This window comes from Thalassophryne amazonica, chromosome 12, assembly GCF_902500255.1.
Source record: "Thalassophryne amazonica chromosome 12, fThaAma1.1, whole genome shotgun sequence".
NCBI lineage: Eukaryota > Metazoa > Chordata > Actinopteri > Batrachoidiformes > Batrachoididae > Thalassophryne > Thalassophryne amazonica.
This window is the reverse complement of record NC_047114.1, coordinates 9,146,081-9,160,952: the sequence shown is the minus strand read 5'-3', so window position 1 is coordinate 9,160,952 and position 14,872 is coordinate 9,146,081. Positions and strand designations below refer to the sequence as shown.

Here is a 14,872-nt window from a genome sequence, read left to right as displayed (position 1 = left end):
AATGTATTAAATCTAGATTTGGTCGTCCTGGAGAGCTAGCAAGAGAGCTAGGAAGATTTGAAAGTAGCACCTCCTCTAGGTTCCACCCCGTCCAACTACCCCGTCAGTGCTCCGTCCAAACTGCTACGCCCCCACAAACATCTGACTGTGGGACTCAGCGGGGCAGAGGAGAGCCGACTAATGGCCCAGTCACGCAGCACTTAATGAAGGGCAACGAAGCCCTGACGAAACAAGAAATCTGGACTTTCATTGACTTTCGTTGGCATCGTTTAACCTTCACGCAGCTTCATTCCTGCAGTTGGCACGTCATCAGGATTATAAAGGCCCCCTGACGTCGCCGTGATGTGATCCCACTCGCTGTGTTCACAGCTAGACACCATTCTTTGTTCTACCAGCTGCCATGCACTCTGCACTGGAGCTGTGTATATAAAATAATTATTTTGTGTCGGATTAATCATTTTCTCTGCAAATTGGCTGTTGAAAATGGCTGTAATCACTTCCTGAATCACAGAGGACCACTCCAGCTTCGGCTGTATGTGTGTGCCTAACAAGCTGCAGAAAGCATTTTGAGCCGGCTAAAAAGGTAATTATTTGTCATGTTTACAGTGTCATGGTTTGGTAAAACAGTTGTGTGTTCTTTCCTTCTTGTGTGCAGCTGTTAAATATGTTTATAACAGATTTAACTTTTTGTTGTAATGTTCAGACGAGCTGCGCTCTGATGCGATCTTCTGACGTCACCACTCACACTGTTCATTTCTTTACTCCACTTGACAAGCTGCACATCGAGCCATGTAGCACGACATTTATGCGTGAAAGATTTTTTATTTTTTTTTTAACATTTCAGCTCGTCAAGTGGAGTAAAGAAGATGTAAAGAACGACTGAAGCTGGAGCGATCCTGTGTGATTCAGGAAGTGATTACAGCCATTTTCAACGGCCAATTTGCAGAGAAAATGATTAATCCGACATGGCACAGTCCGGTGGAAGTGGTAGTTTTGGTTGTATTCCCTCTGCCATTGTGCCGAAGTGAACTTCTTCGGTCTAACGAGATGAGTGTGCACGCGCAGAGGAAGGAGGGACAGAGGGGGGCGTTGAGCCTGGTGACGTGAGCAGGAAGAACGAGACATGAAATTATCTGATTGGTTTATTGAAAGCGCACCGCGGGGCTTATACTGGTCAGAGTTTTATCGATCCTGCAGCTGCTACAGATGTCTGATTTTTTTTTTGTTCCTTTTTCTGAATAATAATGTACTGACGACTGTTATGATAGATGGACCATTTCACCCAATATAACAAAGTGTTTCTGAACAGAGTTACTTATTAGCTTTAAGTCAAGGTATTTCTTCCTTGTCTATTAACGGTTTCTTCTTCTTATTATTATTATTAATATTAATATGTATATGTTGCGAACATGACAAGCGAAGCTCTTCAGCATCTCACTGTGTCATTTAGGTCCTTCAGACTTTTTTTGAGCATGGCTAAAACTTTTCACCTTCTGGGGGGACAAGCTCCTCCCAACACCCCCCCCCCCCCCCCCGGTTGCTTTTAAATATTTATCTTTTGTTGCCTTTCAGCTTGGCTCGGCCCACCCACCTTTTAATTTTTTATTATTTTTTTTTTTTATACCATCAGTTTGTGGCTTTTAACGGCTTTTTACAACAATGTTGTCCGGTTTCTGGCCTTTTCCCCTATGGGCAGATTTTTTTTTTGTGCCATTTCCAGTTTGTGCCTTCGTCTACCATAGAGCGAGCTTCGCTTTTATTTTTACTTTTTTTTACCTGTATGCCTGTGTTTGCCATCAATTTCTTCCAGGGCCACAATGGTACCCTTTTATTCCACAAGTCGTTCTATATGTAATTTTAGCACCCAAACGCACACACACACTCAACAAAAATATAAACGCAACACTTTTGGTTTTTCTCCCATTTTGTATGAGATGAACTCAAAGATCTAAAACTTTTTCCACATACACAATATCACCATTTCCCTCAAATATTGTTCACAAACCAGTCTAAATCTGTGATAGTGAGCACTTCTCCTTTGCTGAGATAATCCATCCCACCTCACAGGTGTGCCATATCAAGATGCTGATTAGACACCATGATTAGTGCACAGGTGTGCCTTAGACTGTCCACAATAAAAGGCCACTCTGAAAGGTGCAGTTTTATCACACAGCACAATGCCACAGATGTCGCAAGATTTGAGGGAGCGTGCAATTGGCATGCTGACAGCAGGAATGTCAACCAGAGCTGTTGCTCGTGTATTGAATGTTCATTTCTCTACCATAAGCCGTCTCCAAAGGCGTTTCAGAGAATTTGGCAGTACATCCAACCAGCCTCACAACCGCAGACCACGTGTAACCACACCAGCCCAGGACCTCCACATCCAGCATGTTCACCTCCAAGATCATCTGAGACCAGCCACTCGGACAGCTGCTGAAACAATCGGTTTGCATAACCAAAGAATTTCTGCACAAACTGTCAGAAACCATCTCAGGGAAGCTCATCTGCATGCTCGTCGTCCTCATCGGGGTCTCGACCTGACTCCAGTTCGTCATCGTAACCGATTTGAGTGGGCAAATGTTCACATTCGCTGGCGTTTGGCACGTTGGAGAGGTGTTCTCTTCATGGATGAATCCCGGTTCACACTGTTCAGGGCAGATGGCAGACAGCGTGTGTGGCGTCGTGTGGGTGAGCGGTTTTCTGATGTCAATGTTGTGGATCAAGTGGCCCATGGTGGCGGTGGGGTTATGGTATGGGCAGGCATGTGTTATGGACGAAGAACACAGGTGCATTTTATTGATGGCATTTTGAATGCACAGAGATACCGTGACGAGATCCTGAGGCCCATTGCTGTGCCATACATCCAAGAACATCACCTCATGTTGCAGCAGGATAATGCACGGCCTCATGTTGCAAGGATCTGTACACAATTCTTGGAAGCTGAAAATGTCCCAGTTTTTGCATGGCCGGCATACTCACTGGACATGTCACCCATTGAGCATGTTTGGGATGCTCTGGACCGGTGTATACGACAGCGTGTACCAGTTCCTGCCAATATCCAGCAACTTCGCACAGCCATTGAAGAGGAGTGGACCAACATTCCACAGGCCACAATTGACAACCTGATCAACTCTATGCGAAGGAGATGTGTTGCACTGCATGAGGCAAATGGTGGTCACACCAGATACTGACTGGTATCCCCCCCCCCAATAAAACAGAACTGCACCTTTCAGAGTGTCCTTTTATTGTGGGCAGTCTAAGGCACACCTGTGCACTAATCATGGTGTCTAATCAGCATCTTGATATGGCACACCTGTGAGGTGGGATGGATTATCTCAGCAAAGGAGAAGTGCTCACTATCACAGATTTAGACTGGTTTGTGAACAATATTTGAGGGAAATGGTGATATTGTGTATGTGGAAAAAGTTTTAGATCTTTGAGTTCATCTCATACAAAAATGGGAGCAAAACCAAAAGTGTTGAGTTTATATTTTTGTTGAGTGTAATTAGTCAGCCACTATCTAAACTCTTAGTCTCACAGTCCCCTGCCAGTGTCAGGCTTACCGCAATGGCATGGCTGGACACAAATGCAGGATTCAGATGTCAGTAAAACAGACTTTAATGAAAGTTCAGGCCAGGTTCGGTACACAGGTAGGCAGACCAAGATAAGCAGCAGGATCCGAAGCATTAGGCAGAGACAATGTCAAAAACAGGCAGGCAGGTCAAAAACACGGGTAGTCAAAAACAGGACAGAAATGCTCAGAAGAATAAGTGCTCAAAATTTGAGGGAAATGGTGATATTGTGTATGTGGAAAAAGTTTTAGGTCTTTGAGTTCATCTCATACAAAATGGGAGCAAAACCAAAAGTGTTGCGTTTATATTTTTGTTGAGTGTGTGTGTGTGTGTGTGTGTGTATATATATATATATATATATATATATATAATATGATTATTATTATTTTATAATTTTTGGAGAGCTGCTGCTGTAAATGAAAACATGAAAACAGCTTCTCAAAAACACAGCTTGGTTTTCATGAAACATTAAATTGGTATGTATTTCAATAATTTATTGGACTTTTATTCTGAAGGCTCCAAGCGGAAGCGCGTCTCCCTGCCGCTGTGTGTGTTCGGCGTTTTTCTCGGCGTTTTCAGCCGTGAACAGGACGAGCGGAGCTGCACTTCGTCCTCATGCCGTCACTGGTGCTCTTCTTTCTGGCTGCTGCCGGAGCGTCGGTCCTCGGCCTGCCTCCCGGGCCCCGTGCGGCCGGGACCTGCGAGGCCCCGCTGCAGTGGGAGGGACGGTGGGTTCTGTACGACCACAGTACCGGCAGGAACCGGCGGGCCGCGGTTTCCTACGACAGCCAGAACCAGAGGATCAGAGTCCTGCAGCAGAACAAGAAGCACACCCCGTGTGAGAAGTAAGAAACAAAACTACGCCTGTCTGCTTAGAAAAAAAGCATTTAAAAAAATGTTGGAATGAGCCTTTAAATAAAAATAAAGTGTGTGTGTGATGAACTGATGAAGTTATTCTACGGCTAGTTTCAGGACAAAGTCTTTCTGTTTATTTTAAAAGTGAAAACTTTAATAAACCAGAATGTTTGACGTTGTGGAGTTTTGGCCTGATAAAAACCTTCAAACGGCTCTTCCCTGTTTTAATTTGCTTTACAGATGTTCTGCACAATATCGGAATTCCGATTCTGTGCAAGACCTCCAGGACTGTGTGCAGTTCTTCCATGATAGTGGAAACAAATGGCTGCGCACAGTTTCAGATTTTTGAACAAAGCAGGAGCATCCTTCAAAATTCAAACAATTCCAAAGCTTTATCAAATTATATTTGTGCATTTTAGAGACTATCCCAGCAGTCACGGGACGTGAGGCGGGTTTCACCCTGGACAGGATGCCAGTCTGTTGCAGGGCCACATATAGACAAACACATTCACACCTACAGACAATTTAAAGTTTCCAATCCACCTAACCTGCATGTCTTTGGATGTGGGAGGAAACCCACGCTAACATGGGGAGAATATGCAAACTCCACACAGAAAGGCTACTGGTGGGAATCAGTCCCTTGACCTTCTTGCTGTGAGGCAACAGTGCTAACCACTAACCCACCATGCAGCCCCATGCATTGTCATGCCTGTTTTGTTTCTTGAGTAAACAAAGCACACAAAATTATCACTTGAGAACAACTTAAAAATTCTTTTTTTTTTTTTTTTCAGGTACAGTGTTCAGAAACTAAAAAAAAAATGAATTTCCCCTTCATTGCTCTTCTTTTCTGGATTTTTTTTTTCTCAAACGTACAAAGTGTACAAAATTTTCACTCCACAAGAAATGTTATTAAACAAGTAGAATTTCAAAATGTAAAATGTGTGTTCAGGAAATACAGTACAAAATAAAACGGCATTTCTCCCCTTCAGCGCACGTCTTTTCTGAGTGCAGTAGTGCATACAGCAGAGAAATTGAAACTAAAGTATCAATCTCATTACACTGCTATCAATCAGTATCAATACCAGTGTTGGTATCGATATTTGGATCAATCCGCCAAACACTGCTTAGCAGTGAAGAGCCTTTTTCCAGATCCAGAAATATACTGCGCACTTCTGGAAGCAATGGGCAGTGTCAGAAGTGAAAATGAGAATTTGTTATAACGGTGCACGCTTGAAAGTGAATTTCAAGTCCGTGTGACAGACGTGTTAACACAGTACAAAAATACATAATTTAAAAAAATTATATGTTAGACTTTTAACAGGATACAAATTTGGGGAAACTTACAGGAAAAAACGAAAGCCACAGCAAACAACATACGGCACAGTCAGGTTAGTGAGTGTTCTCCTTTAGGTGGCGCTATTTTCCTTCACCCTTTCAGCTCCTGTTTGTGAATTTTACCAGGTTATAGTAAATACATCTTGGATTATATATGAGTGTGTAAACTTGCTGTTGTTCCAGAAGCAGCACATAAACAATATCTTGTTGCTATTGAAACTGGGGGAGATTTAAGATATCAGTCAGAGAAAATGAAGTTTATTTAACACAAAGTGTTCATTTTTGAGTGAATTAAAATTATTGTGTGTGTGTGTGTGGCTTTTTGTGAACCTCTATCATTATAAATTGAATAGTTGGTTGAAAGGAGGTTTGGCATGTTTGCCTCACATCCTTTGTGCCGAGCTGCACGCTGTGAATAGACTGACGATAAGAGAACCTGTCCCGTGTTTTGTCCATTGGGCACAAACTGGCGTATTGATTCCAGCTGTTTTGTAATAACAATGCAACAGGAGACAAAAGGCAGCAATGAATTCTGATCTGTAAACAAGGACAAAGTCCAGGAATTGACTGTTTTTCCTGCAAAGCACTCAAGTCTGTGATGTTTCACAACATCCATTCCTCCGAGATCCGTGGTCAGTGACTGGAGGTCACCTGACCTGCATGTTTTCCATGTGCACCTGCTGATTTGCTGCAGTTTTTTTGCTCCTGATTGGTTGAGCACACGTACCTTTGTTAATTAGCAGTGGGTGGAGCAGGCCAAGTTTCCAAAACGTACAGGTCAGGTGATTACTAGGTTGGTGACCCCATCCCCGTGACGACACAGACTTACAAACTCATGACAAACACAATTAAGTGTTAACCGTTTGACTAAAATCTTGTAAACAGAAGATAAGAAAACACGGTTCGATTTAACGCCGTCCTTCTATAGAAAAAAAAAAAAAACACCTGAAATGCATGCGGACTCTGCAGGCACGTCACATCTTGGGGTCGCAGAATCCCTCCCTGACAGATGTGCAGGTTATTGACAGAACAGTATGGATTCTGTGAGAGTGGACTCTGTCACAGGGGTGTAGCTGCATTCTCACCACCACCACCGCTGCAGAGGGAACATTTCAGTGAGTGAAAAAGTGCGGCGGAGAGTGCGGCGGTCAGCCAACAGAAGAGCCCGAGCTGGAATTATGTTGGTCAGTGAACATCGGCAATTTCAAGCAAAAACAAGTAATGCGCCCCCTATTGTGATATACAAATATCTATATGCGATAGGGAGAACTGAGAAGCTTTGTGGAATTAATAAATTACTGTTAAGCAAATTAAATGGAAGTGATTTTATTATTTTTAAAATTCATTTCAGATTTAGAATTAAAATTTTCTCTGGAAAATATAATGCATTTAGTTGAAATTGTTAGAAAAGTATCGGACCTTTTTATTTTTTGCTAAAACCTGATGGATTTGAATCACGTGTGCTTGCATGAGCAAACCTTGAACCTTCATGCGCATGCGTGAATTTTTTCACGCCTGTCGATTGTGTCATTTGCTGGCAAGCAGCCTTTGTGTGAGGACGGGTGTCGTCTCTCATCGGATTTTCATTACAAGGAAAATGGCAGAACGACTGGAGCAGCACTGCATCAAATTTTGCTAGAAACTGGGCTTCAACCGGCTTTCGGTGACGATGCTATGGGCATCACACAGATTAAGGAGTGGTACAACTGGTTTAAAGACGTCCGCACAATGGTGGAGAGTGCGCCACGCTCCGGTCGGCCATCAACATGCTGAAATGACCAGATCATTTCCAAAGTGAACGCTGTGGTGATGCGGGACCGTCGTGTGACTGTCCGAGAAATTGCGGAAGAGGTGGACATCAGCACTTTTTTGGCACATTCCACTGTGACAGAAGTTTTGGCCATGAAAAGAGTGGCGGTGAAATTCATGCTGCTGCTGATGGCGGAGCAAAAGCGCCTCCGTGTTGAAGTCTCACAGAACATGCTGTGACATGCCCACCTCTTCCACAATTTCTCGGTCACACGACTGAAAAGTCACCGAAAGCTGTCTGAATCTTCCGAATGGTTTCCACCTGGCTGTCACCCAGTTTCTGGCAAAATTTGATGCAGTAGCGCTGCTCCAGTCGTTCCGCCATTTTCCTTGTAATGAAAATCCGCCGAGAGACTACACCCGTCCTCACACAAAGGCTGCTTACCAGAAAATGATGCAGTCGACAGGCGTGAAAAAGTTCACGCATGCGCACGAAGGTTCAAGGTTTGCTCATGCAAGCACACGTGATTCAAATCCATCAGGTTTTTGCAAAAAATAAAAAGGTCCGATACTTTTCTAACAGACCTCGTATTTTTGGTCCATAGCGCTCCATTCAGATGAATTTCTATCTTAAGGTAAGAATTTGGGCACCTTTGTTTTTAAAGAGTGACAAAAATATATAAAAGTCACAGATTGAGAAGATCCCTCATTTCAGAGGCTGCAGCATCAGTGTCTGTTACAAGCACTAAAAGAATCAATGTAAGTTCCTTGAAATATGCAAGATTTGTGATAACAGTAGGTCACAAACTGATGGTGTACAGTCTGTCTGTGAGACAAACTGTGCATAGGGTATGATTTAACGCCGTCCCTCTACAGAAGAACATGCAAGGAATATAAATTAATAATACCATGTAGCAAAGGTAACTATGTTGTAGTTAATTGTACATTGCATTTGACAAAGCCAGGTGATCAACGAGGTGGCTGTTTCCATAGCAACTGTGTCTAAATATCATTTCTGTGTGTAATTCTTCAGGTTCTTTGAGTACATCTTCTTGTACCAGAGTATGGTGATGTTCCAGATTGACCAGAAGACCAAAGAGTGCTCCAAGATTGTGTTGACGGAGGCTTGGGATCCCTTTGACATCCCTAATAACTCCACCTTTGAGGATCAGTACATCATTGGAGGCCCTGGGGACATGGTGGAGGTTCAGGAGTGGTCCGACAGGAAGCCGGCACGCCAGCGTAAGCCTGGCATTAAACATGCCAACTTAAGCAATTTGGACATGCTAAGTCAAAACAATAACTGCTACAGTCTTGTAACTCGCCAAATTAAAAGGTCATACGATGAGGATAAACCAATTAGATGTTAATGACCTTTGATGCTCTACAGTTGTATGTAAAAGTTTGGGCACCCCTAATGATTTCCATGATTTTCCTTTATAAGTCATTGGTTGTTTGGATCAGCAATTTCAGTTAAATATATCATATAGCAGACAAACACAGTGATATTTGAGAAATGAAATGAAGTTTATAGGATTTACAGAAAGTGTGCAATAATTCTTTAAACAAAGTTAGGCAGGTGCATAAATTTGGGCACCCCAACAGAAAAAAATACATCAATATTTAGTAGAGCCTCCTTTTGCAGAAATAATAGCCTCTAAACGCTTCCTATAGCTTCCAATGCGAGTCTGGATTCTGGTTGAAGGTATTTTGGACCATTCTTCTTTACAAAACATCTTAGGTTTGTTGGTTTCCGAGCATGGACAGCCCGCTTAAATTCACACCACAGATTTTCAATAATATTCAGGTCTGGGGACTGAGATGGCCATTCCAGAAGGTTGTACTTTTTCTTCTGTATGAATGCCTGAGTAGATTTTGAGCAGTGTTGAGCAGGTTGTTGTCTTGTTCAAAGATCCAGCCCCAGTGCAACTTCAACTTTGTCACTGATTCATGAACATTGTTCTCAAGAATCTGCTGATATTGACTGGAATCCATGTGACCCTCAACTTTAACAAGGTTCCCAGTACCTGCACTGGCCACACAGCCACACAGCATGATGGAACCACCTCCAAATTTTACTGTAAGTAGCAAATGTTTTTCTTGGAATGCTGTGTTGTTTTCCAGCCATGCATGCTGCCTCTTGTTATGTCCAAATAACTCAGTTTTAGTTTAATCAGTCCACAGTACCTTATTCCAAAAGGAAGCTGGTTTGTCCAAATGTGCTTTAGCATACCTCAAGTGACTCTGTTTGTGGTTGTGTATGCAGAAAAGGCTTCCTCTGCATTGCAGCATCATACAGCATCTCCTTGTGCAAAGTGTGCTGTATAGTTGAACGATGCACAGAGACACTATCTGCAGCAAGATCATGTTGTAGGTCTTTGGAGCAGGTCTGTGGATTGACTATGACTGTTCTCACCATCCTTCGCTTCAGCTTATCGGAGATTTTTCTTGGCCTGCCACTTCGGGCCTTAACTAGTACTGTGCCTGCAGCCTTCCATTTTCTCACTATGTTCCTCATAGTGGAAACTGACAGCTGAAATCTCTGAGATAGCTTTTTGTATCCTTCCCCTAAACCATGATGTTGAACAATCTTTGTTTTCAGGTCATTTGAGAGTTGTTTCGAGGCTCCCATTTTGCCACTCATTAGAAGAAATGCAAAGAGGGGAAAAGAGGTCAAGGGTCAGTGAGCTTACCAAACCAATTTTGTGTTCCAATAATTAGTGCTAAATGTATTCAAATAAAATGTCTAGGGTGCCCAAATTTATGCACCTGCCAAATTTTGTTTAAAGAATTACTGCACACTTTCTCTAAATACTAGAAACTTAATTTCACTTCTCAAATATCAGTGTGTTTGTGTGCTATATGATATATTTAACTGAAATTTATGATCCAGACAACCAGTGATTTATAAAGGGAAATCATGAAGATGATCAGGAGTGCCCAAACTTTTGCATACAACTGTACATCAGGCTTCTCCAGCCCTGCTCCTGGAGGGCACCTGCCCTGCATATTTTCCATATCTCCCTGCTGTAGTCACATCTGGTCAGTTAACACTGGTGTTTCCCAACTCTTGATAGTTGTGGGTGGAGTAGAGAGAGTTTTAAAATGTGCTGGGTAGGTGCCCTCTTGGAGCAGGGTTTTAGAGGCCTGCTGTACATCAATTCAAAATGCAACTCAGTTTTGCTTATATAATACACTATCGACCTGTCGGCCACCCACTGGACATGTCTTGGTTTGTTGCAGGGAATGATTTTATAATACATGCATAATGGAAATTAGGAGCAGGTGGGGTTTGAAAGTTGTATGTAGCTTGAAATGAGCTTGACAATTTCATTTCCACAGCCTCGGTCTGGTGGCCACTAAAATCTGTGCTGTTTGTCTAAAAGTATATTGGAAATAGAATCAGGAATTTGCTGAAAGCACAAAACACAAATTTGAACAATGCCAAAGGTCATTGTTCAAATTTGTATCTACAGTATGTTTTTGATTTTCATTTGTCAACAGAGCATCATATCGGCCACTTCCAAATCTGGGCAAACAGACTTTGGACTCCATGATTCAATAATGATCATGTTACTAAGCAGAAGTTTTGAAATGATCCGCAGTTTTAAACAGGTGTCCATGTATACGCAACTCAGTACAGCTGCTTCAAAATGAGAGTCAGCGAGGTGAATAATAAATACAGGAAGGTTTATCCCCATTTCAGCAGCTTCATCTTCTGGTGGGGGGCACTACAGATTATGCATATTTATGCAGCGGAACCTCAGAAGTTCCCTCTTAAATTCATTTTTGTGTGTGAAAAATATACTTTATAAATCTGTATTCAGGGGTCCAAATATCCCTTAAATAGACCCCCTCCCCACACACACACACACACACACACACACGTCGCCAGTTACACCACATTGAATTTACCTTGAAAGTCGTAAATTGCGATTGGGAATGATATTATCTCCGAGGTAAATGAGTTGTAGTTTCCACAACCCTCTGGAAGTAAGCTGGATCAGGCTGAGTCATCCAAAAATATTCAGTCCACCAAAGAGACGTCACAGAAGAGGACAGATGGCGCAGAAGTTACATCAGTGTTTTAATTTATTGCTTGGTTTGTATGCGAGGTGTAGCCAGTTATTGTTCACAACATCTACCATGTTAGCCAGTACTACCGGCACCCGTCAATAAACAATACATTGCGTGGTATTTCACGCAGAAAACTACTGTCACAGCATGTCTGCAGATGGCAGAAGGATCATACTGTGTTTGCACAAATTATTAAAGCGCACACAGAAAAATCAGAAATACTAAGACAAAAAATTAAGGTACAGTTTTCACTGCTGTTGATGCTCGGAGCAGCCGGCTTGTGCTGTAAACTCCGGGTATGTGGTGTTCAAATGAGTTGACAAGAAGAAGTTTGAACTTCAGAGGTCATACCAGCGCCGTTACTGCAGAAAATTTGTGTGGCAGAGAGCGTGAGACGCAGCGTGGTAACTGGGCATCGGTCCGAGTCAAAGGCTACATACGAGGTCTATTAGAAAAGTATCCGACCTTTATTATTTTTTTCAAAAACCATATGGATTTGAATCACGTGTGATTGCGTCAGACAAGCTTGAACCCTCATGCGCATGCGTGAGTTTTTCCACGCCTGTCGGTTGCGTCATTCACCTGTGAGCAGGCTTTGAGTGAGGAGTGGTCCAGCCCCCTCGTCGTTGTTTCATTGCCAGGAAATGGCGAAATGATTTGGGCTTTTTTTCATCAGAATTTTTTCAGAAACTGTTAGAGACTGGCAGCTGGAAACCATTAGAAAAATTTATCTGGCTTTCGGTGAAAATGTTACGGGCTTGGTAGAGAATAAGGAGTGTTACTGTCGCTTTAAGGATGGCCCCTAGCGGCTGTGGGGCGCGCCGCGTTCCGAAGCCGCCATCGACAGGCTGAACGACCATTTCATTTCTAAACGGATGGCTGTCTGGATCCGTGACCATCGTGTGCCATTTCTCTGGTTATCACAAGAGCTGGACATCAACCATTTTCCGGCAGATTTCACTTTTAACAAGAGATTTTGTCATGGAAAGCCAAGCGGAGGCTTCGTGCGTCACGATGGATTCGCTACTGGAGCGAGACACGCAAATTCCTCCGCACATCTGTCTCAATGTGCCGAAAAAGTGCTGATGTCCACGTCTTTTCACAATTCCTGTGCTAGTCAGACGACGTCCCGGATAAAACACAGCGTCCAGTTTGGAAATGAACGGCACATTCCACTGTTACAGGAATTTTTGTCATGGAAAGAGAAGCGGAGGCTTCGCGCGTCGCGGCGATGCCACATGGCGCACAGCAACGCCGTGATGAAGCCTCACGGGACATGTTCTGGCATGTCCAGGCACATCCACAATTTCTCAGATAATCACTCGATGGAAAAACCACCGACAGCTGTCTGAACGCCGTCTCAAATGAAATGGTCGTTCAGCCTGTCAATGACGGCTTCGGGGCGCAGCGCGCCCCACAGCCGCTGGACGCCGTCCTTAAAGCAACAGTAACACTCCTTATTCTCTACCAAGCCTGTAACATTTTCACCGAAAGCCAGATAAATTTTTCTAATGGTTTCCAGCTGCCAGTCTCTAACAGTTTCTGAAAAAATTCTGATGGAAAAAAAGCCCAAATCATTCCGCCATTTCCTGGCAATGAAACAATGACGAGGGGGCTGGACCACTCCTCACTCAGTCTGCTCACAGGTGAATGACGCAACTGACAGGCGTGGAAAAACTCACGCATGCGTACGAGGGTTCAAGCTTGTCTGACGCAATCACATGTGATTCAAATCCATATGGTTTTTGAAAAAAATAATAAGGTCGGATACTTTTCTAATAGACCTCGTATTTACAAAGACGTGTCTGCATGACCTCACGTCAGCGAGGTGCTAGCAGCACATTGCTAGCACCTGCAGTGGAGCCGGGGTGAGCTCATCATGGTATGCTCTTCTTACTGCCATAAAGCAAAATCTGACCAAAGAGAAACCAATCAGAGTGAGAGTAAGGTAACACAGAGGTCTTATAGTCCCAGCCAGCTGCTTCATCATAACTCAAAGCCTCATTGAAGAGCTGATTAAACACTACTGACACCTACTGGTCAAAGCATGCTCATGTTGCTATTACAAGCCAGAAGTCAGAGTGCACAATTTGTGTGGAGAATATGTAACGGCAAAGAAAATTATAGTCATTATTGAAGAAAAAAATGGATCTAATGACAACTCCAAAACAACTAGCAGTTAGTTTAATTCACTGCTCTGTTATGATCTTAATCTGTTATTTAATAATTATATTAATCAATACTATTTGTGAATGGTCTGTTAATGCTGTAAACAGTAATTTTATTTATTTTTTAAATATCTAAACATTTTCTTTTGTAAATTATTTTGGAATTGAACCAGGGAATTCAAATAATACCAACCCTACAGATACCCTTTAAACTTTTTAAAATGTTTAAAATACTGCTTAAAATGAAAAGGCTAAGGTGATAACCCCTTTGTATACCCTCAGAAAAGAATCTGGAATAAAGAACTCTTTAACCTTTAGTACACCTGGTAGATATTTCACATAACATTACAAAATGCCAAGCCACTTATCTGTCCATTAATTTGGATAATTCATGTGATGCACAAAATGCCACAAAATGTTTGCATATTTAAAAACATGAAAAAGAGTTTGCAGCCTTGTCTGCATGGAAATGGTGAAGAATTTAAACAGGCTTCCTGAACAGTTGTGTCTTGTCCCCACCAGACGAGACCTGGGTGGGCGTGTACACCCTGAAGGACTGCTACCCGGTGCAGGAGACCTACACCCGAAACAGCAGTGTCACCACCTCCACTCGCTTTTTCAGCCTACAGCTCGGGATCAGTGACCCAGCTGTATTCACCCCGCCGAGCACCTGTGAATCAGCCCGATCCGAGAGGATGGCCGAGTACGACTGCTGAAGCGTCTCTTCGGCTGTGATCAATAAACAGGATTCACAGGCATGAACTCTAATCTGGTGTTTGCTTCTTTTCTTTTTCCTTTCTTTCTTAAAGCAGCTGCATTCTGCATCACATGTAGCTCAGACTTATTTTCACAGAATTAAATTTAAGCCACATTAAGAAGGTCAAACATTCCAACTGTACACAGGATTTGGAACTGTGTTTTAAAACATCAGGAACACCCACCAAGAAAACATCTGCCTGAGGGTTGCTGAAGGAGTTCTGGCCATATGTTGGGCATCAACATCAAGATAAGAGTTTTTGACATTTTCAAAACAAAATAGCTGTTTTAACTGCTTAAAATATTAAAAATTCTTATCCAAAAGAATGACAGGTGAGACGTATCCACCAGAATATTTGA

At 42.7% G+C, this 14,872-nt stretch overlaps 1 protein-coding gene across 1 annotated transcript; it reads left to right on the top strand.

Moving 5' to 3' along the window:
• Nucleotides 1-4,144: 4,144 nt before the first annotated feature.
• epdr1 (ependymin related 1) lies at nucleotides 4,145-14,514 on the top strand. Its single transcript, XM_034183747.1, has 3 exons — nucleotides 4,145-4,417; nucleotides 8,545-8,753; nucleotides 14,279-14,514. The coding sequence occupies exons 1-3, from the start codon at nucleotides 4,188-4,190 to the stop codon at nucleotides 14,470-14,472; spliced, it is 633 nt and encodes a 210-aa protein (XP_034039638.1). The 5' UTR covers nucleotides 4,145-4,187; the 3' UTR covers nucleotides 14,473-14,514.
• The last annotated feature ends 358 nt before the right edge of the window (nucleotides 14,515-14,872 follow it).

Bases quoted from the DNA above. Each gene is read 5' to 3' on its own strand.
- epdr1 (XM_034183747.1), top strand. From the start codon at position 4,188: ATGCCGTCACTGGTGCTCTTCTTTCTGGCTGCTGCCGGAGCGTCGGTC. The intron at 4,418-8,544 runs GTAAGAAACAAA...GTAATTCTTCAG, and splicing joins AAGCACACCCCGTGTGAGAA to GTTCTTTGAGTACATCTTCT. The intron at 8,754-14,278 runs GTAAGCCTGGCA...TGTCCCCACCAG, and splicing joins CAGGAAGCCGGCACGCCAGC to ACGAGACCTGGGTGGGCGTG.